This window comes from Schistocerca gregaria, chromosome 2, assembly GCF_023897955.1.
Source record: "Schistocerca gregaria isolate iqSchGreg1 chromosome 2, iqSchGreg1.2, whole genome shotgun sequence".
NCBI lineage: Eukaryota > Metazoa > Arthropoda > Insecta > Orthoptera > Acrididae > Schistocerca > Schistocerca gregaria.
Genome location: NC_064921.1, coordinates 481,294,832 through 481,321,272, shown reverse-complemented (window position 1 = coordinate 481,321,272; position 26,441 = coordinate 481,294,832). Strand labels below are relative to the sequence as shown.

Here is a 26,441-nt window from a genome sequence, read left to right as displayed (position 1 = left end):
CGTGATTCACAATTCTTATCACGCCTTCCTTCGAAGTGGGTCACTGACAGTTACAATTCAACTGTTACAGAGAAAACACAAAGTATAAACACAAGAAAAGCGGATGTTTTTCCGTGGCTTACAAATGAACATATTAAGCACAATATAAACGATACTCAGGCCGATCTTCTGCAGCTCGTTAATTTATACAAGTCACGTGAATGGGGTTACGCTGTTTTGCATTTACCACGTGTCATTGTCAGTTTAGCCCTATTGAATTAATTTGGGCAAAGGATAAGGCTATATGGTAGGAAAAAATTCAAGATGACATTCACTGAATTGCTTGTGCATGAGGCAACAGACAACATCCCACCTGTAGCACAGTCTGTGTGGCATACTGAAAAGCTTCAGAAAGAATAATTTGACAGGAAAGTGTTGATGGATGTGAGCCTTGAATATATCATCGTAAATTTACAATCAGATTGTTGGGAAACAGACTCAAACAGAAGTGACAGTGGTATTACGATGTAAACTTAGGAACAAATTAATAATATTTCTTAGTTTTAAAGACTCATGGTTGAAAAATGTGTATGTCAGCATATTAGTTACTCCATACTAATGAGAACGTCCTAGCCTTTTTGATTAGGACTTTATATTCTTTGAATTATGCAGACTATAATGTTCAACATATTGCCAAAGGAGAAGTTAAGTTTCTCCCATTATGTTGTATGTCCTAATAACATGCGAGAAAGCAGCTGGATAAATTCGTCAAAAGTCCAGTATTTCCAAATGTAAACCCCTATCATTTTCAAGTCACGAACTGGATAAGCATGACAGCATGTGTTACTGGTCGAGATATCGATGGTTTTCGATGTTATCGGTCATAATCCCCTGGAGTTATTCGCAGGTGATGGTTAATTCACTGTAATGTCGAACGAGTTAGTTTACACTCATAATGCCCGTTCACAGCGAAAGATATGACAACTTACTGACCATTTTTACGACAGTCTTTTCGTTAGTCTTCTCCACCACTACTTCTTTTCTACATGCATTGATTACACTTAATTACAGTTAAACACATCAACACACACACCTTATACACATTTTCAAAATTTATATTGAGTAGCAGCAGTCGTCCAGCAAATATAATGATTACGGTTTGTGCTTGAACTTAGTTTTGCTGTGTATTAAAATTTTACTTATAATACAGTTCAAATGGCAATAAATGTTAATTATTGCAAGAATTTTCGTTTATCTTGTCGTTGGAAAATTGTCATTTTGAGAAATTTTGAATTTCACGTCTTCTCAAAGCTGTGTCAGCTATTCCTGCCTCCTGATGCCAAGCAGAGTAAGTCTGTGGAGCAGTGGACGCAAAAGTCATCAAGACGAGAATTAATATTTCTCTCAAGACGACTGATCGAAATTGATTGTAATATTTATTGTTTCCTCAGAGCTTTGAAGTATAATACGATGTATCATAGGCAAATGAGACTGACTGTTATCTGCAGCAACGCCGTTCGGCAACGTGGACTTTGTTTGCCCACTCTCTGCTGCCGCGCATGCGCAGTTCTCATCCCTCCACTGCTCCGCCTCTATGTGCGGAAGTGCCTTCGTATGTGACGCGAGCTATATTCCACAATCTTTTGGCAATAGAGGACTCATAATAACACTTCAAACTATAGCCACATATTCTGTGCATACACATTATGTGTCTTTAATGCAGTTGTTTCCATTACCTTGTGCATCCTCATGTCGTTGATCATTGCTGATTCTTCTACCTTTAGGGGCAGATTCTCATCCCAAGGGCAAGAGAGCGGCCTGAACCTCTGTCCGCTCCCCAGCCATCTTTGAAAAGGCCGTTGGCAGAATGAAGGCGACTTATTACCCAAGAACACATCGACCACCATTGCTGATGATTTTTGCTATAAATTTAAGCGGTGGTGGGGTTCTAAACTGAAACCGAGGACGTCTCGATTACTAATCTAAGACGCTAGCCCTAGACCACAGATATCAGCCGTAGAAGTCCGAAAAGTGGACTGGTCATTTAATACACCAGGGATATTTCAGCCCTTCTAAACATGCCCAAGTCGACTGTTACTAATGTGTTTCTGAAATGGAAACGCGAAGGAACAACCACAACTTAATCAAGACCAGACATATCGTATATTCTGACGGACACTGACCGTCGAGCATTGCGAATGGCGGTTGAAAAAAATCGGAAGAAATCAACAGAAGGAATCCTTCTGTTTCCCTGAGCGATACCAATTGTGCACCTAGCATAAGTAATGCGAGCAAGCAGTTAAACAAATTGGAAAAAAATGTTTAAGCAGCTCCTCATTAGCCACACTGCTCTGTAGTCAATGGTAAGCGAAGCCTAAGGGGAGTAAAGAGAGACGCCGCTGGACAGTGTGTGGATAGAAATGAGTTATTTGGAGTGAACTGACACCCTGTAACCTGGATCAGTCCGACGGAAGGGTTTGAGTTTGGCGGATTCCTGGAGGACATTATCTGCAATCACAACAAATGCCAGCAATGAAGTAAGGAGGTATTAGGGTTACGGTATGGCTGTGTTTCTCGTGGCGACATGAGTGGTCATATCACTGTGGTTAACAAAACACTAAATTCTAAAGGGTATAAACACATTATACAGCACTTTGTATTACGTTTATTAGAGGAACAGGTAGGAGATGATGGATGTTTTATCAAAATGAGAATGCACTCTCTCATAAAGCAGCATCTGTGAGGCAATGGTTTGTGAACAAAACCAAACCCCAGGAAATGGACTGGCCTGTTGACAGACCGGTCATGAATCTAATGGAACACCTTTTGATTGTGTTAGAAAGTCGACTTCGCTCCAAACCCAACGCTCAACATTCTTCTCTAGTATCGGCTCCTGAGGAAGAACATGTTTCTATTCCTCTGCAGACATTCATAAACCTCACTTAAAATGTCCCTTGCAGAGTTCAGGCCCTCATAAAGAGTTAGGGTACAGCACACAATGTCAATTAATAGGTGATCATACACTATACATTGTAGCAATGCGTGCCTTCAGTTCGGCTTCGTTTGTAATCGTAGCATTGAATAAAAAACCCAGCCAGAAGTCACGCGGATTATCATTTGACGATCTGCACGCCAGGCTGTAGGAAAATAACTGCTGACAATTATAGCATTTCGAAAATGCCTCTAAGCACATACTTCATTGGCTGGGCAATGTGCGGAGAAACCCCGTCTTGCATAAAAACGATCCTACACACACATACATGCTACTGACACGTTGGAACATAATTAGTGGACAGAAGACTCTCATGACGTTTACCCGTGACCGTACAGGTACCAGGACGCATCTCCTCGAAAAAAATATAACCCCTACGATAAACGATGCTGTCAACCTTCACCACACAGTTACGTTTGCAGAGCGAAGCGATACCGGTTGATATGCGAACGGATTTTCAGTTGCTGATATTCTGCAGTCTATATACCGACATGTTCTTGGAGATGGAAATGGGCTTCGTCTGTCCACAGAATGCTCCATGACCATTCACTGCCCACTTCCACGCGAGGAATAAATATTAGAGCTAACGTTTGTCTTACTGGCAGGTCAGCACGAAGCAACTCCTGAAATCATCGGCCATTTTGTACGGACAGCAATGCAGGATATTTCGTAGAATTTTATGGTGTATGCTCACATGCACGTACAAGATTCCGGAAGTTCCCCGTGCACTGGGTGGTACAACACCACCGCTCAGCCCCTCCTGCAACCCTGTGGCCGCAGTTTCTACTGACGTCGGATCACTTGTTTTCCTCCCTTTCCCACAATGCAGTCAAAAAGAACCTGTGTTCTCGTAATCATTTCTCCAGACTTTTCTGAGACATCTGAGCAACGCCTTTTTTCATGCCCTTGAGTGTGTGCAACTTCTGCAGAAACACTGGCGCTCAACCACCATTCATGCAAAAGAGCAGCGTGCTATCCTGCATTGAAACACTCATGCCGAGCCTCTCAGATGCAAACACAGGGAAAGACGTGCACCCGGCGTCTTTTATTTTTCGTCTTCTGCCGTAATGTAATAAAATGTTTTTTTTGTTTGTTTCCGTACGTTCCATACGTTTTCCCCTTCGTCGATAATATTTCGTCGAAATTTTTCGTCATTCTGAACATTGGTTAATTCTGTACAGCAGTTTGAAATTGGAACTTTAATTACAATCAGACTTCATTACTGAAGCCGAATTCTAGCGTGGTTTGTCAGAGACACTTGGGCGTATTTCCTTCCCCATACATTCTATGACAATGAATTGGTGTAACAGGGAAGTTTTGTTCACTGAACATCTCCGTGTTTTCGTAAACTTACGAAACTTAGGCGCTATACTGAACCATAATGCAACATCCGTGGCCTCGGGATAGCTTCATCCTCCGTAAAATAGTGCGATCACTTATTTGTAGATTTTCTCTTTTCAGGAATGTTAAGTAACCACACATGGCCAAGTCTCATTCAGCATGGCTTTTGCAATAACCAGATCGAATCAAAATCAAGATCCAGGGTCTCTGAAAGATTACGAAAGAAGAGAAAGTCTTTTCCCTAGGTTTTGTTCATCTTAACGAAGTTTGTAAGGATCCTAGAAACAAACAAATCAAGAAGATCATAAATGTTCTTCCCACAGCCACTGGTCACGGACATTCAACCCCATAAAAACTCTTCTACTCGTATATTCGTGTAGCAAAAATAATATTTCGCCAGGCATTGCTGTTTGCCCATTACCAAACGGAAGACTTACCGTTAAATATCTATATAATTACTGGAGCGTTTTTCTGTACTATCGGTTTTTTTTACGCACTTCTATTAGATAAGTACCTGTCCACCTTGGGACATGACAAATTTGTGGTATGTGAAGAACTGGCGTCACTATTTTCTGTCTGTTTGGTGTATGCTCTGTCTCAGACCAGAAGAAACAGCATATTTGTAATCATAATCACATTTTAGTGTAGTCCTCGACTAGATCAATTTGTTATGAGGCTTATTCGGAAAGTAAGGTCAGATTAGGCGCGAAATGGAAACCACTGTGAAAATCCGATGGAAGTTTGCACAGATGTGTTGGCCAGTGTCGTTAGTGCGCACGTAGATCTTTTCAGTTGAAATCACAAAGTAATCGCGTAGAAATCCCTAAAACAACTGTATCTCGCGGCAAGTATTTGGATCTCGTGAGAGATCCTACATAACATACTTGTCATGCCTTTCTTTCTTCACGATAATTCTCAGCCGCATCCTGCAAGCGCAGTGAAGAAGCTCCTGCAGCGTTTTCGATGGGAAGTGTTTGATTACGCACAGTATAGCCCTTAATTAGCTCCCTCCGTTGTTCATTTCTGCTCACATGAACCGCTGGCTACGACGACAACATTTTGGCACAAACAACGAAAGGGAGACCAGTATAGAGAATTGGCGGAAAGCACAGGCGGCTGCTTTCTGTGACGAGGGTACTGGTACGTATTTGCAACGCCACGACAAATGGCGGCGACTATTTAGAGAGGTAGCTGCAAGGTGTGGCTAACTGTTGCGAATAAAAAATTTTTGATTTTCACTGTGGTTTTCATTTCGCGACCGATCGGACCTTAATTTACGAACAGCCCTCGTAGCTCTTTCGAGGCCACAGCACACAGTAATTGGTTATGAGAAGAGCTCCGCTAATTACTATAAACGTTCACAGTATTGGTTTAGAAGTAATAAGTGCCGTTGTTGGATGTGACAAGAATGACAAGAATTCAAATGGAGCGTGTAAGGTCCAAGCAAGGACACCGACAGACGTAATATGACTCATCTGCACGACTGATTTGCACTAATCCACTTAATTAATATACTGACAGAAATTAATATTCATTGGTCCTGTAAAAGAGACTCGTTTCCATGTGAAGAGAAGACGTAGGTTGATGTGTTTTGTGTAATTTTTCCTGATGTCTGGTGTGCGTGTAACTAATGTTTACAGATTACTATGAAACTGTATATTGATTACTGTCATATCCGTAGATGAGACTTAATATGCCGAAACCGATAATCTGAATTATTTTAGTAATTATTGGCGCCCTTGATATAATAAGTGATTGTGTCAACATTTAAAAGTCATACACTTCCATTTTAGAGTATGAAAATTCACAAAAGAAGTCAAGACAGAAGAAGTCTTGCAAATATTCAAGATATAAATGACTGAACCTAAAACGGTAGTTTTCACCAATCTCTCAAACAGGCACGATGAAATATAAACTGACAGATATTAGATATATTCAATAGATGAGATGACCTTCTCCATTCTCGAATCTTAAGTATTCAAAAACTGAGAGGCCCCAGCCGTTTGTGAAACACCGCTTGCATACTACTGAGACCTATCACAATGTCATAATGCTTTAAATAACATATTGATAAACTAAACGGTGAAAGTGAAGTCCATTGTAGTAATTATAACTAAGCCTCTTCTACTAAAATATAAAGATGACTCCTAACGTCCCGTTCCTTTTTCTGGACTGGCTACATAAAGAAAATATTATCTTTGTTGTCGGTTCCAGACGTCGCTTAAACTAACTGAAACTATCAGTCATCGACTTATGCGCAAAGACGAGTATTTAGAGCGTTCATTAAATCTGGTCTCCCTAATCAGTTAAAAAATGGATCAAAAGGTTTACTTAGTGATTCACTTTAACTACCAGGATTAGAGGCTGTTGTTTAAAACGCCAAAGACTTTGAGTATAAGCCTTAATGCTTTTACTGGTAACAAACAACTGAACTAGGGTTCGGTGTCTAGTCACTCCGCATTCTCAGTCAAGGTAACACAATAAGCTGTTTGTGGCACGGTTTTTGAGTCAGATAAAATGTGTTGTACTTGCGTTGAAGGAAATACTCAAGAGCATGAAATTACTACAAGGAGTTTTGTTACTGTGTGTACTTTCATACGTGAAATATAATTTCTCTTGAAGAAAAGCAATTACCCACTGTCTTTGTGAAAATTTCAAGTAAACGAAACTTTTCACACAGCTGAAAATGCAGAAGTGGCCGGAACTCCTTTAGACAGGTGGGCTAAGGTCTGCGAAAATTTGAAAAACCTATGAAGAGAGAACCAAATCTTTCAAAACTTGGATTAGGTCTAATATAGAGTACTAGCAACAAGTGAGATGGACTGCAGGGCGATGGCGATGGCGAACGTAAAGGCTTGTGTGACCGGAAAGGTCAGAGCCATGCCAACATCTCACAGTGAAGAATCATGAAGTAGCGCCGGAATCACCTGATACCTCACCCCTTGCGAATGTCTCTCGTATAACGTCAGAAACCTGTTTTGACAGTCCTTCAGCAACCACTGTTCATACTAAGTTGTGACTCATAAACCTGCTGGAGGTAAGTTACTCAGAAACTTGCCCACACCCCCTTTGCTTACGTGCTGCAGCGTTAAGTTTTTCTGGTAGGTTGCAACTCGTAGACTTTATTTTCAAAGTCAAAGAAGTTGCGTCGTAATACAAGGTATTTAAGTGTTCAAGCATGTGCTTCTTCAGTTGCGTTTAGCCACTTTCATCCTTCCACCGATTCTGTTTCTAAAATTGTAGTATTAGTTCTCGTAAAAGATGAAGTGGGATCTGGTCGCTTAGCTGGTTGGAGGTTCCTAGGTCTCAGCACAATCTCGTTTCTCTCTCTCTCTCTCTCTCTCTCTCTCGTAGACAAAACATACTGCTGTGCGATGAATCATTTGGGAGTATAAACAGTTAACACATCATTTATATCACTCTAACCGCTTTGTAATGCATCGCCGATTGGTAACTGCTACGGAACAATCACATTTTCTCCCATAGTTTGGATCTGTAACATGCCGGCAAAATACAAAAGTTACACGTTTGAAATACCCGTACACAATATGAAGGGACTGACTCATAATTAAAAAAGCAGCGAGATCACTTAGAGATTTATCGCGGAAACGAATCTTACACACATAGATGCAGAGTTCCGCCACTGAGAAAAATGTGAGGGGTGATCAAAACGTTTTCCTTTCAGGGTATTGCTGTGGCGTATTTGATAATTAGAGCTACTCCGATGCAGGCAGATAAGAACCGACGTATGACGTATGCGCAAAAGATTGGCGTAGTATTCGCGTCTTTACGGCGCGTGTAGTAAACGCTAAAACGTCAGCTATTGCGATTTTATCACCAAATGCGTCCAAATGGGACCAATGTGGTGTTATTATTTTCTTGGCTATCCAAGGACAAGCATCGGTAGACATACATTTAAGAATAAAGAGTGTCAGTATGTCTGACGAAAACTGCGACAGGGTAGGCTGTTGCCCAATGACAAGTGACCTAGCGATGGCTGCTGGAATATTCTCGGTCCCACTCTGAGTTCTACGATTACCCTTGATGATCCAACAGCAGTGCACCATGCGTCAGTAGTTTTATTTCGATCTCCTCCCTTTTACCTTGGTCGGTTTCAACACCTAGAGGCACTTGGATTTAGAACAGGAATGTTGATACTGGAGACCCTGATCTGGCTTCCATGTTGAAGGTCAGGGCTGGAAAAGCCGTGGGATATGTAGTGTTCAAATGGCTCTCAGCACTATGTGATTTAACATCTGAGGTCTTCTGTCCCCTATAACTTAGAACTACTTGAACCTAACCAACCTAAGGACATCACGCACATCCATGCCCGAGGCAGGATTCGAACCTGCGACCGTAGTGGTCGCGCGATTCCAGACTGTAGCGCCTAGAACCGCTCGGCCACTCCGGCCGGCGACCGCATTTTTCCTCCCTATTCTGCTACACTAATTTAGTAGGCTGGTAACTGTTGTGTCTCGCGTAAGATGTAGAGTTTCTTGCACCATTTCTTACGGGCTAACGGATATGCATTCCCCACTTCTTTTGGTGTTTTTTCGCAGTTGTATTTCTCCTGAATGCGTATTCTCACTCAGTAAATGATACCGTAATACGTTGAGGGACTGATCCACTTGCGACATACTGGCTCACTTCCTGCCTCCTCCTCTCCTTCTGGCAAGACTTGATTTTGCCTGTGGCAGTGGTAACGATCTTTAGTAAAAAAATTCTAATTTACCTCTACTTTCTATTTTCTGCTATAACACTTAGGTTTACAGGTCCACATGTGTTTGAGACGAGGGTAATGGCCGTCATGTTCTTCCGTCGAGAGTGATTAGGTGATGCAGAACCAGTTAATAAGAACACCACACCATTTATTGTGGCTGAGCAATTGCCACTGTTTGTAGAGTGTTGTCACCCCCTTACGTGTCAGTTAATATTCTGAAACTGATAATGTAGCAATTTTAGGAAATCTTGTGATAATAAATTCTCGTTTGGAAGCATGACAGATGTCATAATAAGTCAAGAAATATTCTTCAGGAGACACACACTGATCCTACAACTTTAGTTCTTAAAACATGCATGGATAAATAGAAACTAGTAAATATTAGATATCGTCAATAGCCTTGAAGATTTCCTGTTTTCACGAATGTTATTTGGGAAGGGCCAATGCATTTGGGGAGCATCACTTTTACGCCACTCATATAGCTCTAGGGTTACTGAATAACGTCAGCGCACAATATCTTTCCACGATGCCGGTATTGTCCGGTAACTTGCCGTTATGATATTTGTTAGTGCCAATAAAACCTAAAATAGTAAACGCGGGCTCTCTTAAGACATTTTTAGAAACTGGATGTACTGGTGCCCCACTTTTCAGCTAAACTGGTACACGCTGCAAGGAAGCCTGCAAGAACAAGGTTGGATTTATGTGCTGTCAGGATGAAGAGCGGCAAGCAGCCAGACAACTCGGCCGACGGCAGCCCCTTAACCTGGCGCTACACGCAGCGGTCGCTGCTTAAGACGAACATCCGCCTACTGTGGGCGCTGGGCGTGTGGCCGCTGCCCGGCTCCTGGCGGTTCTCGCTCCTCAAGGTGTGGCTGGCTGCGCTGGCCGTTGGCAACGCCATCGAGAACGTGCTGGGCGTCTGGAAGAACTGGGGAGACCTCACCGAGGTTCTGGCCATTCCCTCTGTATTCATCACACGTATCGATAGTGAATTATGTCTTTATCTGAGGACATAGTCTATGCTGTAGTTAAGGGTAACAGCGAGAGCAGCAGCAGTCCGGCACAGGCAATTGCACTCTCACTAAATTTGTGTTTATAATGACCAAACTAAGAACATATGACAGTTGTAATTACTCTACAGTAAATATTATTGCACTTTAATTAGAGCCAGAGCACGTTTTAAACATAAATCTGACATATGTCATTTATATTGACAAAACAGTTTGACTGAGTAACAAGCAGAAAGATACAGAGAAATCAAACATTCTTTCACCGCTTTGGAAGAAGTGCTCAGTTTTGTAATTGCAGCATTATTTTTATGCTAAACATTCCAGTAAGTTCAATGCCATCTCACAGTAATCTATACTGCTTCCATTTGTCTTCAACATATTTTTATACACAAGACACTAAGCAGTGTATATCCATTCAGTAGTAATGAACCAAACTTTCATAAAGAAAAAAACACCGCCGATACATACATTTACCAATATTTAAAACACTATGTAAATATATGACACTGCTAATTTGGTAGTAATGCAATATTTCAACTGAAGATTCAGTTAAAGTGTACAAAAACAATGGTCACTGTTACCAAAATTACTGAAATATCTACATTTCATCATAAGAAATAAAATGGTAGATTTTCATTTGAACTAATCACCAGATAATATCGTTCTGGTGAAGAAGATTTTATCAAATCTAGTAATTAATATATTGGACCAAATTGCAATCCGCTAGTCCTGTGCTTTCACAAAAATTAAGAAGCCACACCACTATTGGCTGCAATGATGTGCGGACAACCGTCACCGACTTTGACGGTCATTTGTTGCTGTGTGTCGTCTGACGCTGGCAAGAAGTCGTCTTGCCGAAGTATCGCGCCTTTTGCACGACGCTACCAGGCTGAATACCCGAGAAATTTTCAAATCATTTTGTTTCATTTGCACCTCACTCAGATACAGATGCATTTGGCAACAGCGTGGAAATCTATAGGGATATCAACTTCACAACTATTACGCACCTGTGGAGGTTATGTACTGACTCACTTAATATCGACTTCATCATGTCGCCTATGGAACAAAGGGCCCCGCCATAGACGTCTCTCCAGTTCAAGCTACCCTACCTCCCCCTTTCTGGGCATACTGCCTACTTGTCGCATATTGCCAGTTTTCCCTGACGTTCATGCCTCCACTTTCATGTTGACCTGTCTAACGTGAGCAAGGCACCATTTGCAAAAACATCACGTTGACAGTCAGAAGAAGAAAAGGGTCCACAACAGATGTGCAAATATCTTTCAAAAAGACTGACAGATGAATAAACAGAAATGTGGTTTCATCTAGTATGACATCGGAGAGAGGCAAAAGCAACATGACGTCAATTTTAAAAGCCACCATCTTGTCTGCATCTCGTTATTTTCAAGTGGAGGGCGCGCCACACGACCTATAATACAGATAGAGAATTACACTAGAAAAACTATTGTGCCTTTCAGCTGAAATCAAATGAAATATGGCGAGGGCATCATGTCGGGTAGGTCGGTCGCCTGCTGAAAGTTAAGCTTACCTTAATTCACTCTCCAGTTACAGCTGAGTAATCATATTGACAGCTGATTGAAACATGATATCGTAACACAGGTCAAAAGCATTGAAATTGTCCTTGTATCAGAAATGTGGAGTACGCATGTAATTGCAAAAGGTTTCAAACAACATAACCCATACCTACCGCCCATTAACTAAAGTGTGTTGGTGAAACTTGAGAAATCGAAAGTTGGATGATCGAAACGTCTACGAATGAAGCAACATCCACTCCTAATCTGGCATTGTTTAGTGGGAGCCACATCTCTTAGGTACAATCAGTAATGAAAATTTTGACCACACTCACAAAATGCAAATACTACATCTTACTCAGGCTGATCAAAATCTTCAGGTTTAGTTGCAGAATTGGCGAAACACAAGCAGGTCGAAAACAGTGCAAGGCTCCTGTCTTTACTAATTAAAGTGTTCTCTAGTTTATTTTGCAGCAATCGCAACATCGGATTCAAGTGTGGGAGTTTCAGATAGATATCACGGTTTGTTACGGAAATGACCTGACCATGTACCTAATATAAACACGTGTGCCTTACATGTTGCTGACATTGAAGTTATTTAATTAAAGAACAAAAGATGTCACTTTCAATAAATAACGGTACAATTCCAATTACTTTTCATTTACGTTTACTTTTTCACATAATACACTTCCCTAACAACGGGTACGCTCTTTCACCTCTCATTCATCACTAATATTTGTTCCACATTAACAATGAAGTAACTATTGGTGCGTTGCAATGCCACGTTAATTAAACGAGCAATCACTGATCACGGAAGCCCTTTCATTTACTTTGTGCAATTAGCATGTTTCTCCACGAGAACGATTTTTAAACGTAACTCTTTTAATTAATTCCGAGTATATTTCCGCGAAATAGCTGAAATACTTTTCTCCGCCAAACCAGTGTAACACTTTTTAACTATTACTTTCACTTTACACTATATTCTGCACGTTATTCATCATCGGAGTGGCAGGGGGTGACCTTTCCCTACAAAAGCTCAACACAGACTCCCTCCCCACGCCAAAATGCAGTGTTGCCAACACATGATTATTTTTTTCCGTGAAAACAATACCCATAATTCCGTCATAATGAAATATCTCCATATTTCCTTGCAAAACTGAAGAAAAAAATAAAACTGATTTTAAAACATTCCCTTGATTACCTTGTTTACGCATCGAGAAAAGATTAAAACTCCGACAAAATCCGTAAAAATCTGATCTATTCATAAATTCTTGCAAATTAAAGAGACAAAATTAAAATTTATATTAAACATTATGCGCATACCTAGTTCAAGAGACGGACAAACATTTAAAAGTCCTCCGAACTCGGCCAAAATATAAAATATATATTATTATATAACTACATCACATTTTAGTGAGACAGTAACAAGCAAAGTTAAATACGTTCCAATAAATTTCGGGCGTGTAGTCGCACACAGTCAGCGTCTACTTCTAATATTTCGGCTGCATAGCATCCAGTCATCTTCAGAATGAAACGACAGACAGATGAATGGACAGTATGCAGCCAAAATATTAGAAGGAGAAGCCGACATTGTGCTCAGCACGCCCAGAATTTAACGTAGAAGTCATTGCGCCACGAAAACGAGAAGATGCACAAATTTAAAGATATATACTCACCTATGTCGATTGAAATAATAACAGTTCATCCATATCGTCCTCTGCCTCTTCTTCATTTGACGTTCTGGATTGTTGGCCTCCTCGGTACGCTGCTATTGTGCCAATTTGCTTCAAAGCATGCTCTCATACGACGTAATTATGACAACATTTGTTCACACGCTTAATTCCGGTCCACACAGTGAGAATCGCGCTTAGCGTATTGGTTTTAAGTCTATTCCTGAGGGAGGTTTTCACATTGTTGAGCGTGCTAAATGCTCTTTCGACCTCAGTATTTGAGCAAGATAATACGAAAAGCATCACTGTAAAATCCGAGAGCTCCTGAAATGGATTTTGGGAAATAGCCTCTGTATATGATGTAAACTCTTGCCAAAGTTCTACTGTATTGTCGACATTTTTCCATTGAACAGTAGTTAATTTTGAGCACTGAAAGTCAATTTTTGTTATTTCTGTGTCAGGTAATTGAAATTCCTGAGCTAGCGGGATTATACTTTCTTTCACCACCCTCAAACATTGTTCTGGAACAATTAGGCACACTTTTTGCAAAACCTTGACATCATTCGAAAGTCGCCTCTGGAGCTCCTCTGCTAAGCAAAGCAGAAAATTTTCGCACCTACTGCGAAAAACAGTTTCCCTTTCTGCGTTAATTTTGCTTTCTCTTATCATATTTACCAATGAAACCTCTACTTCATGGCCAACATAAATATTAGGGGATTTGTATTTTCTAATGTATACAGTTAGAAAATCCCTTTCATAACCGAGCACAACAATCTGCCTCGTAAATCCCACAATATGATGAAGTAGGTCGGGCAGTAGCTTTGAACGGTCTGCTGTTCTTGACTGGAATGATTTGTTGACCTGTTGACCTTCTTCTAGATTTGATCTAAGAAACAGAAGGTAAAGCGTATTCACGACATCCTAGTACATGCTATATAATAATTCAGCCGTGTAGTACATACTCTGATGTCTGGATATTTCAAAATGTGCCTGTAGTTCAAACCACTGACTTAAAATGCGATTAACAGCAACTTCGATCGATAGCTACCTTATGTGTGATTTATGTATAATTTTAAGGCGTTCGGCTTCATCATTTATTGCTTTAAGCTCCCTATACATAGCCTGTTGAGAAGAATATTTAGAAAGCCAAGAGAAAGTTTCACAAGAACTGAAGGTTCCTTGGCAGCATTTAGGCAGCAGTGGAAACTGCTAATGAAATGAATGGCAAACATAGGGGATCAGTTCAAGACGAGGGACATCTCATTTCAGTTTATGGTAAACCCCATGCTTAATACCACCATTACTGAAGCATTATCCGTACCAACTCCTCTCATTTGTTTAATGTCTAGACCACTATCTGAAAGTAATGACTTTACTGCAATAACAATGCATCCAGCGTTCGCCTGTTCTAGTTCAACAGGTGGAAATATATTTGCTTTGTTGTTTTGAAAAATATACAACGCACACTGTAAACAATTTGGTGAGGAGAGATGGTATTTTAAATTTCCTGGTCGCCAGTTTTTGCGCCAATCTCCTGCATTAAATTCAAAAACTCTCCACAATCTCTCATGAAGAGAAGACATGTGACACTGTTAGTGGTAATGCGTCCGTCGGATGAGATTGTTAAGCTAGGCGGCCGCCCTTGGTGCTTTTAAAGAGAATTACGCTATGTGCCAGCACCGTTTCAAGCTCTCCCTCCTCATCCGTAAAGACACAAACAAGACACCACACAGTACTAGCACTCCACACAATCATCCCCTATGTACAAAAACACTCTCAACACTTCTTAACAGGCCAGAGAGTAGCAATGGCGAACCACGTCCACTCAGACCCTTCCCTGGATGGCGTTTCAGGATATCTGCTTCTGATCCTACACACAGTTCATGAGTATGGGACACTTACTTACTACTGTATCTTTGCTTACAAGAGAAATTAGATCCATTTGCCATTGCATTATGTTTGCTTTGCTGAGTTTGACAGTCATCAGAGATGTTTGATACTGTTAGCTAAAAAACAGCGACGCACTTTTGCTCGATAGGAAGGAAATCTAAGGAGTTAATTCCAGTTCAGTTTTCGGCTACAATACATGTATTTAATTTGAATGAACAAATCAAAATGGCTCTGAGCACTATGGGACTTAACATCTGTGGTCATCAGTCCCCTAGAACTTAGAACTACTTAAACCTAACTAATCTAAGGACACCACAAACATCCATGCGCGAGGCAGAATTCGAACCTGCGACCGCAGCAGTCGCGCGGTTCCGGACTGAGCGCCTAGAATTGAACAAATCAGAAAAACAGCCTGTTTTTACGACACTCTGAGTGAAACGTAGAGTTTTAGTACAATACGTCTATTGTACTGTGTTGTAGGTGCACAAAAATTTGTATTAGTAATTGTTTTATCAAAGAAAATATTGTTTTTCTTTTTTATCATTAAATGAAACCAGAAAAACTCGTCGAAAAAGGCCCAGTTTTAATAATATCCGTAAAAAATCCGTCAACCGTCAAAACTAAATTTTACCCGTCACACAACATGAATGCCCCCTTGCGCTGGAGCGTTGTTGTCATTGTACAGCGACACAATACTTCCTTATATAAAAGGCACGCTAGGCTCCGAAACTTCCAGAAGCTAACAATCAAGTAAGGATTATCTGTATTCCTTAGAACTGTCATTTCCACTGTGACTTACTGTTAACAAATGAAGCTAATTTCTGTGTAAAGGGAAAACTAAACAAACAAAACTGGAGATACTGGTCAGATGTCAACCCTGACTGGATGGATCCATTGCAGGTATCTGCGCAGTGAAGGTTATGCTTGTTGTAAGATATGGGGTTTTCATTCAGCAGAACGTTATTTGCAGTTGGTACACGGAGATTTGCTGCCATTGATGCTGTGTGAAGATGTGACATTTCCAACTTTCCTTCAGGACGGTGGTGCCCTGTCTCACAACGAGGTAACATAGGGGCATACCTGGGTATCCGGTTTCCCCATAGACAGATTTTAACCTACGCGACACAGTACACGTTAAAACCTGTGCTATGGTAAATGAGCGGGATTCACCTTATGAGAAAGGATTTTGACATAGATATCGTCCGTGTGTACCTGAATGGTGGCAAATCAGACTTACATCCACCCTGTAATAACAATGATCCGTCATTTAATTTCGAAATGCAATCACACGTCAGGATGGATCGAAAGCAAACAAGAAGATGCTACCAACGTGACAATAATACGGTCGCCAGCCTAATTAGGCAATAACTGAGGTTTTTCCCTGTACAAGTTGGTATATATTCATGCAAAACAAGTTGTAACACTGTATAATATAGTAGAATTTTAGAACCAGAAAATCTATTGAACTGATAGTTCCACGTTCTGTACTGATTTGGAAAATCATGAATACGTAACACTAAACCATAATGTTTACTACAAGAAACTGTTATGATCGCTGTATTTAAAAAAATGATTCCTGAATTTATTATTAGTTCCAGATTTCCAATATACACTCCTGGAAATTGAAATAAGAACACCGTGAATTCATTGTCCCAGGAAGGGGAAACTTTATTGACACATTCCTGGGGTCAGATACATCACATGATCACACTGACAGAACCACAGGCACATAGACACAGGCAACAGAGCATGCACAATGTCGGCACTAGTACAGTGTTTATCCACCTTTCGCAGCAATGCAGGCTGCTATTCTCCCATGGAGACGATCGTAGAGATGCTGGATGTAGTCCTGTGGAACGGCTTGCCACGCCATTTCCACCTGGCGCCTCAGTTGGACCAGCATTCGTGCTGGACGTGCAGACCGAGTGAGACGACGCTTCATCCAGTCCCAAACATGCTCAATGGGGGACAGATCCGGAGATCTTGCTGGCCAGGGTAGTTGACTTACACCTTCTAGAGCACGTTGGGTGGCACGGGATACATGCGGACGTGCATTGTCCTGTTGGAACAGTAAGTTCCCTTGCCGGTCTAGGAATGGTAGAACGATGGGTTCGATGACGGTTTGGATGTACCGTGCACTATTCAGTGTCCCCTCGACGATCACCAGAGGTGTACGGCCAGTGTAGGAGATCGCTCCCCACACCATGATGCCAGGTGTTGGCCCTGTGGGCCTCGGTCGTATGCAGTTCTGATTGTGGCGCTCACCTGCGCGGCGCCAAACACGCATACGACCATCATTGGCACCAAGGCAGAAGCGACTCTCATCGCTGAAGACGACACGTCTCCATTCGTCCCTCCATTCACGCCTGTCGCGACACCACTGGAGGCGGGCTGCACGATGTTGGGGCGTGAGCGGAAGACGGCCTAACGGTGTGCGTGACCGTAGCCCAGCTTCATGGAGACGGTTGAGAATGGTCCTCGCCGATACCCCAGGAGTAACAGTGTCCCTAATTTGCAGGGAAGTGGCGGTGCGGTCCCCTACGGCACTGCGTAGGATCCTACGGTCTTGGCGTGCATCCGTGCGTCGCTGCGGTCCGGTCCCAGGTCGACGGGCACGTTCACCTTCCGCCTACCACTGGCGACAACATCGATGTACTGTGGAGACCTCACGCCCCACGTGTTGAGCAAATCGGCGGTACGTCCACCCGGCCTCCCGCATTCCCACTATACGCCCTCGCCCAAAGTCCGTCAACTGCACATACGGTTCACGTCCACGCTGTCGCGGCATGCTACCAGTGTTAAAGACTGCGATGGAGCTCCGTATGCGACGGCAAACTGGCTGACACTGACGGCGGCGGTGCACAAATGCTGCGCAGCTAGCGCCATTCGACGGCCAACACCGCGGTACCTGGTGTGTCCGCTGTGCCGTGCGTGGGACCATTGCTTGTACAGCCCTCTCGCAGTGTCCGGAGCAAGTATGGTGGGTCTGACACACCAGTGTCAATGTGTTCTTTTTTCCATTTCCAGGAGTGTATAAGTTACTACTCTTTTCATCTTATTTACTGCTCATTTAAATGCCGTTAGATCTATTCGAAATAATTAACTTAATTAGTATATCAATACTTAAGTTATCTTTCGATTTCTTTAAACCTTCGCTATTCATTTACTGGTTCATTAACAAAACATTTCTTTAAACACCATTCTAATATAGCTAATTCTGAAAATAATTGTTATTAAGACAATTTTTAATTTTCATTTCGGGACACTCGGATTGCACAACGTTTGGAAAGGACCCTGTCTAGGTTAGGTGTGAGGATAATTGAATGATGGAAAAGTTCTGGTAAAATTTATGTTATTATTGCACCAAAAAAACACAGCTCACTCTCTGATCCATACGCATACAGTACTAAAAGTTTCAACCTGCGGCTCGTTGGCGGGTGGCAAGATGGCGAGGCACAGAGCACACATTCAACCACAGCTATGGCTCTTGACGTATCGGCACTGTAATTCCTCTTAGTGTCGCAATACTTTTCCATTTAGTTAGTGCCCATGGAATTTTGCCATGCTGTGTGGACGTTGGAACGGCATACCCGAGGCTCAGTGAAGCTATGTCGTCCAGGAGAGCCTCGTCGCTCCAGAAGGTGTTGCTCAAACCAGTGCTAAACTCCAACCACTACTGTGCACGTTGTGTCGTGCAGTGCCCTCGTCATTTTCCCGCGCTCGCCTGCCATCCTCCTTTTACCGCTCCCTGACAGACCGGGTATTCACCCGAGGTTTTGCATTCTACATATCCTAACACATTGCCTACGTATGGACCAGACGCACAGTTACAATTTTAAACATCTTACAACAGTTTCAACGTTTGTTACATTTCAATTCTATTACAATTGACATTTGACATAAACATTAATATTCACATTGAAACTTATTTACAGTTTTCGTAACATAATGGCATGATACAAAAAGAAAACAAAAAGAAATGAAATCAGAACATCAATTACACAAGTTTATCGTAAAATCAGATGAAAAGAATTACTGATATGTACAATAGTACAGAATCGTTGTTGTTACGAGGTTGAGGTCTGGTGGAGTAACAACTGCGTTCTCCAGATTTAAATCCTTCAGGTTTCCGTTTGTGACCTCATTTCGTTACATACGTTGATTGATGTCAGTGAGGAATCGGGTAAACAACCTCACAAACCGCTGAGTAATGGGTCAAGCACATCCTTTAGCCTTTATGTGTTATCGCCAACATTTTCATTGTTTTCGAGAATGAAACAAGCTATTTTCAAATGAAAGACATCATTATATTTCTCGTGTAATTTTCGATCTACTTCATATGTCACGCAACACTGCTTATATTTAAAACTTACGATGTGATGGGACCTCCCAGGTAACCGCCATGTTAGCAATATAGCTTCACAGGCATTTCTCTCTCCCATCTCATACCTTGGCTTTACGTTTCTGTTTACCTACTTGATTTTGCTAAGAATCGTGATTACATTCCTATGGAACGTTGTGTAAATAGAAGGAGATGTGCTCACATTGACGTGAATTGTGAAAGGAGTGACACCCCGACGGAAGAAGATAAAGTTGGTGGGGAGTTAATAGAAACTGAGCTCAGGAGCGTGGGATTTGTTGCAAGAATAGCTCCCATACGCATAGTTCAGGGAAGCTCATGGTCGTTGTGTGGATCTAGACGGCCCAGGTTGTGAAGCAGCATTTTGTGCCACAGGCTGCTCGGCTTTGTTCTTGCCAACAGTTTGTCGGTGGCCATTCGCGCTAGTAAGCAGCTAGTTGGTTGTCATACTGACATAAAAATCTGTACAGTGTTTGCATCAGAGTTGGTAAATAACATGGCTGTCTTCAGAGATTGTCCAGCCTCTGTTGAGGTAGGTTAAGCCTGTGACTGGACTGGAGTAGGAAGTGCTGGGTGGGTGGATTGGGGAGGTCTTACATCCTAATCCTCTTAATATAGTGGCGTAGGGATGGACTTGGATCTTATGTCGGTTGGGTGGGTGACAGTACACCACACATTCAGATTCAGCATACAGGAAATGGAATTTGACTTCACTGCGGATACATCGGCCGCAGGTTGTCATGCTGTATTGGATGGATTTTCTCGGGTGGAAGGGATGGGAGCTGCAAAAATATAGTTACTGTTGGCGACTAGTGGGTTTAATGTGGAGAGGTGACAAGTCGGTTTGAGGAGACTGAGGAGGACCAAGTGAAGCGGATGGAAGAGAAGGCATTGAAGTTGTGAAGGAATTATAGGTTATCTTGGTCCTTTGTCTTTATCACGCAAATATCATCAACTAACCCGAACCATAAGATTATTGGGAGTTTTGCGAGCCTAAGAGGTTAGGAAGGTGGGACAGAGAGTGAGGTATTGTGGAAAGGTCACTGATAGAATGATACTCATCAGAATCTACAGCAAACCAACACCGACAATAACAGTTCAGTAATACATACCGACGTCGCAAGCAGAAGAGATAGAGAAAGTATTTGAGGATATTGAACGGTTAACTCAGTATGTAAAGGGAGATGAAAATCTAATACTATAGGTTGAAAATACAGCTACAGTTTTGAGGTCTTTTTATTTAAAACATCACTGGTTTCGGTCTCTTCAGGTGTATTTAGTTCGTGCTGTAACCCCGAGCTCCGCTGTGGACTAGTAGAGGACGCCAGCGAGTGCAGAGCACGATAACATGAATGGAATGTGTTTGTGGGGGAAGGATAAGAAGAAAGTTTACTGGACAACATGGGCTTGGTAGTTGTAATGGGAGAGGAGGAAGACTAACTGAAATCTGCAATAACTTTCAGATGGTGGTAGCAATTGCTCCGTTCAAGAAAACACAGGAGGAGGAAGTATACACCGAAAAGGCCCGCAGATACGGAGGTATTTAACTTAGATTCAATGATGGCCAGGCAGAGATTCCGAAATCGGATGTTGGATTATAAACCGTACCGAGGGGCTAATATATACACATATCACAATTTGGTAATAATGAAGAGTAGACTGGAATTTCAGCACCTGTTTAGGAAGGGTCAATGCGGAAAGAAGTGGAATACGGAGGTACTAAGGAAAGAAGAGATACGCTTGAAGCTACCTGACGCTGTAGATAACATGATTAGGAATAGCTCAGTAGGCAGTTCTGTTGAAGAGAAATGGACATCTCTAAACAAGGCAGTTAGAGATGGTGGACAAAGAAACGGTACAAGGAAGTTAACCGGGAAGAAAACTTGGGTAACAGAAGAAATACTTCTGTTGGTTGATGAAAGAAGAAACTAAAAAGTGTTCGGAAAATGTAGGAATACAGAAATACAAGTGATTCAGGAATAAGATAAATCGGAAGTCCAGCGAAGCTAAGACGAAATGGCTACATGAAAAATGTGAAGAAATCGGTAAAGAAATAACTGTCGGAAGGACTGATTTAGCATGTAGAAAAGTCAAAACAAACTCCGGTAAAATTAAAAGCAAGGGTAGTAACATCAAGAGTGTAAGAGGAATTCTACTGTAGAGAGCAAAGCTTAGTGCGGATAGGTGTAAAGAGTACATTGAGGGACTCTGTGAAGGGGAGAAATTAAACTGATAATGTGATAGAACAAGAAACAGACGTCGACAGGGGAGGCAGAGAGAATCCAGTATTGGCGTCAGGACTCATAACAGCTTTGAAAGACTTAAAATCAAATAAGGCAGAAGCAGTATATAACATTCCATCTAAATTTATAAAATTATTGGGGGAAGTGGCAACAAAACGATTATCCATGTTGGTGTGTAGATCATATGAGAGCCGACATTTGCGAGAACTATCGCACAATCAGTTGAACAGCTCACATACAAGTTTCTGATAATAATGTACAGAAACACAGAAAAGAAAATTGAAGATATGTTAGATGACGCTCCGTTTGGCTTTAGGAAAGGTAAACGCACCAGAAAGTCAGTTCTGACGTAGCGTTTGATAAGGGAAGGAACTCTTAAGAAAAATCAGGACATGCTCACAGGATTTGTCGACCTGGAGAAAGCGTTCAGCATTATCAAAGGGTGCACGATGTTGGAAATTTTGAGGAATTATAGCAGTAAGCTGAAGGGAGAGAAGGGCAATATGCAACGTGAACAAGAGACAAGAGGAACGATAAGAGTGAAATACCATGAACGATTTGCTCTCTTTAAAAGGGATGTAAAACAGGGTGTAGTCTTTCACCCTTGATGTTCAATTTATACATCGAAGAAGCAATGAGGTAAATAAAACAAGGTTTCAGGAGTGAGATTAAAATTCAGGGAGAAAGCATATTAGTGATAAAATCTGCTGGTGATATTGCTATCCTAAGTGAAAGTGAAGAAGAATTACACGATTTGCTGAATGAATTGGATGGTCTAATGAGTGCAGAACATGGTTTGAGAGTAGAACGAAGAAAGACGAAAGTTATGCGAAGTAGTGGAAATGAGAACAGAGACCAACTTAACATCAGGTTTGGTGGTCACGAAGCAGCTGAAGTTAGGGATTTCTGCTACCTAGACACAAAATAACCTGTGACGGACGAAGCAAGGAGGACATAAATAACGGACTACCAGCGGCAGGAACGCCATTCCTGACCAAGACAAGTCTGCTAGTATCAAACACGTATCTTAATTTGTGGATGAAATTTCTGAGAATGAAAGTTTGGAGCACAGAATTGTATGGTAGTGGAACATGGACTGTGGGAAAACTGGATCAGAAGAGAATCGCCGCATTTGAGATCTGGCGCTACAGAATAATGTTGAAAGTTAGATGGAGTCATAAGGCAAGAAATGAGGTGGTCCTCTGCAGATTCGGCGAAGAAAGGAATATATTGAAACACTGACAAGCAGAAGGGACATGGTGATAATATTTAACTTCCATGGTATTAGAGGATGGTGTAGAAGGCAATAACTGTAGAGGAAGACAAAGATTGGAATAGATCCAGCAAATAAATGTGGACTTTGGGTGCAAGTGCTACTTTGAGGTAAAAAGGTTGGCACAGGGGAAGGATTCATGGCGAGCATCAAACCAGTCAAAGACTGACGAGAGAAAAAAAATTACTAGATGGTCCACAAACAATTTGGTACTGTAAGGTGCATTGCAGGTGTCTACGGTTGTGCCGTGTATTTCTTTGTAAGCTCTCCTTGCAAAGGAAAAATAGTTGTCTGTCAGGTGTTTTGGTAAGGTGACTAAGTAACGAGGTAGTGGGTTTAGAGTCTGAAGGATGCTAGGAGAGGTATCTTTCGATAGCGGAAATACTATGGACATGAGGGATATTGTGGCATGGAGAGGTTGCGTCAACGATGGTGAGTAGGAATCCAGGAGATAAGGGACTGGCGATGGCAGAGAGTCAGTTAGGTTTCAGCCAATTGGTTGGTGGAGTTACTCTACAGGTGCGGGTATTCTTTCAGTGGGACTGCAATAGCTGACTGAATAGGGCGTCAGGACTGATGGATTTGATACAATACATTAATCCTCACAACATTACAACACCAGAACTAACAAAACGATCAGCTCGACAATGATGGACATACCCTCATACAGCGAGAGATAGGAAGACGTAATGGATCCAGTAATATTGTCGGACGTGACCGTTTTGTTGTTCCATGTGTAACAGTGTGTGTAGACATAATGTTACTTGGACTTACTGACCTACAAATCTTTGAACACGGTACACTCATCGGCCAAAGTTATTGTGATACTGTACTCCATCCCCACATGCTTCTTTTCTGGATTTAACTCGGCCCTGACTTCATTTTGTAAAGCAAAGATTTTTCTGTTTCTTGCCATATGGTGTGCGGTAGGAACGACTTCCGTCCTCTCCAGTTTTCTGACAGACTGGGTGTCGTAATACCTTTTACTTTCCTGTCAGTAAATTTCAGTTACATGCAAATTTACAAACCATCTGATACATCACAAAGGGAGATCCGATTAGCATTCAAAAAGACGTCCCTAAAACCGTGTCAAGCTAATTTTCACCGGCAGTCAGGGGACTGTTGTCACTTCGGAGCGGAACGGTATTCTGGCTACAATATGGCGAACACTCAAAAAGCCTATTCAAGGCGTTATTTTGAATTCCAGACCACGGATTCTTCTTGTCGGAGGGTCACTAGTCTGTCCATCCCCTTTCGGCGAGTTGCCGCCACTCCAGGCAACCGAACTTCAGCACCGTGAGACCAGGCCTTGTAGGCCAGAAGAAAACTTAACCGTCACTCTGGTTAAGTTGGCCGCGGACCCCCCTTTCTCCTGGTGGACCATTCTGCTGCGATACACTCTGTAACAATGACAGGGGAGAAAAAGGAAATTTGTGGTGTGGTTTTATGGGACCAAACTGCTGAGGTCGCCGGTCCCTAAGCTTACGCACTACTTAATCTAACTTAAACTAACTTACACTAAGGACAACACACACACCAATGCCCGAAGGACGACTCGAAACTCCGACGGGGGGAGTTTTGCCGACCTGGATAAGACGCCTCAGACCGTGCGGCTACCCAGCGTAGTGACGTGAGAGGGCCTCCCATCCTCAGCTGCTTCCAGTAGTTAGTTGGAGCAGTTCGTGGAATTTAGTAGCACAGAAACTGCCACCATTTGTATTTGTATGACCTTGTCTGCTGTTCCTATTAAACCATCATAATTTGTACTCCATTCCGTAGATACGAGAAAGCTAGCCACGTTTGCTCTATAGTACTATGTACTAAGTACTGACCCTGATTGGCCTTCATTTTACGCTGTGTCCAGGCTGTTCTAGGCGCTTCAGTCATGAACTGCGCTGTTGCTCCGGTCTCAGGTTCGAATCCTGCCTCGCGTATGGCTGTGTGTGATGTCCTTAGGTTAGTTAGGTTTAAGTAGTTCTACGTCTAGGGGACTGATGACCTCAGATGTTAAGTCCCATAGTGCTTAGAGCCATTTGAACCATTTCGAGCTTCAGTTTATTCTTTTTTTGTGAATAATAATAATCATTACAATTTGTCTTCCAGGGCACACACACTCTCTCTCTGATCAAAGGCTAGGGAGTTAACAGGACGCTTGCTTATGTTGCAAGTTATTCCCTTTGTCTTGCCGTGGAGCAAGACGCTTTCTGTATCAGGTTCGCGCTATTCCTGTATGTGTAGTATGCGATATGTCAGTTGATACTATTTCACATTTCCATGTGGGTGTTTTTGGTAATATCTGCAAGATTTCTAACGTATCTGTCCGACTTCTGTCCGCCTCAATAGCTGAATAGTCAGCATGACGGACTGATGTCCTAAGGTGCCCGGGTTCAATTCCCGGCTGGGTCGGGGATTTTCTCCGCTCAGGACTGTATGTTGTGTTGTCTTCATCATCATTTCATACCCATCCGCTGCGCAGGTCACCCAATGTGGCGTCGAATGTAATAAGACCTGCACAAAGGCCGCCGGACCTGCCCCGTAAGGGGCCTCCCGGCCAATAACGTCAAACGCTCATTTCCATTTTTTGTCCGACTTCTGGTCTGTAGAATTCCCCTGTTGTCTCCCTTCACTTAATATTCATAATAAACCTGCTAGAAGAGGTTAGGTCCAATTCTGGCGGTGGTCAAGACAGCAGAAGGATCGCAGTTAAGGTTAAATGTCAGAGGTGTTTTAAAACACGGGTGGTGGAAGTCTCAACACCTAAAATTTTTATGGACGACGATGCGCGACCGCATCGCGTAGCGCAGGTGGAGGAGCTCCTGCAACGAGACGATATTCGGTGAAGGATCTTGCCTGCCCGTTCCCCCTTGTTAATTTCCACTGATCGTACGTGAGTTGCATTGGGGTGATGACTCTGAGCTTGTCCACACGCACAGACGACCATCTAGCAGTTGTCAACAGCACTGACAGAGGACAGGACCGCCCCACCTCCCTACTTTAACAATTCCTTAAGAACCTTTTGGCTAACATGAGAGCACGTTATAGAGCAAGCATTGCCCTTTCTTGGGATCACACATCCTATTACGAAACATTTCTGCCATTTGTAATGTCCAGGGGACCACTGCACATTTCGGTGATTTCAGTATAACTATTACCTTTCAATAAAAGTGATCTTTAAAGTGAAGTAAGCAGTCTCGACCGTAAGAAAGATTTATTTTTGTGATTACCGGTTTCACTCTGCTGACCAGTTGGTGTTCGTAGAGTTCATAACACCTGCTCCAATCACCACCTTCATTGTATGACATCTGAAGATGGTCAGTAATTCACCGAAACCGGTAACCCCTTGTATAAATGTTTCTTGCGGTCGAGACTACTTACGTGCATTTCAAACTACTAAGAAAAACTGCTGTACTCCACGAGAAATGTTCTCAAAAATT

General features: G+C 42.2%; 1 protein-coding gene across 1 annotated transcript in view; it reads left to right on the top strand.

The window, feature by feature from the left end:
• The window catches only part of LOC126335850 (odorant receptor 43a-like), a 72,266-nt gene that overhangs the window by 13,423 nt on the left and 32,402 nt on the right, over positions 1–26,441 (top strand). The window contains exon 2 of the mRNA XM_049999321.1: positions 9,684–9,979. Within this exon, the coding sequence (XP_049855278.1) occupies positions 9,684–9,979 (296 nt within the window). The remainder of the gene's footprint in view (positions 1–9,683; positions 9,980–26,441) is intronic.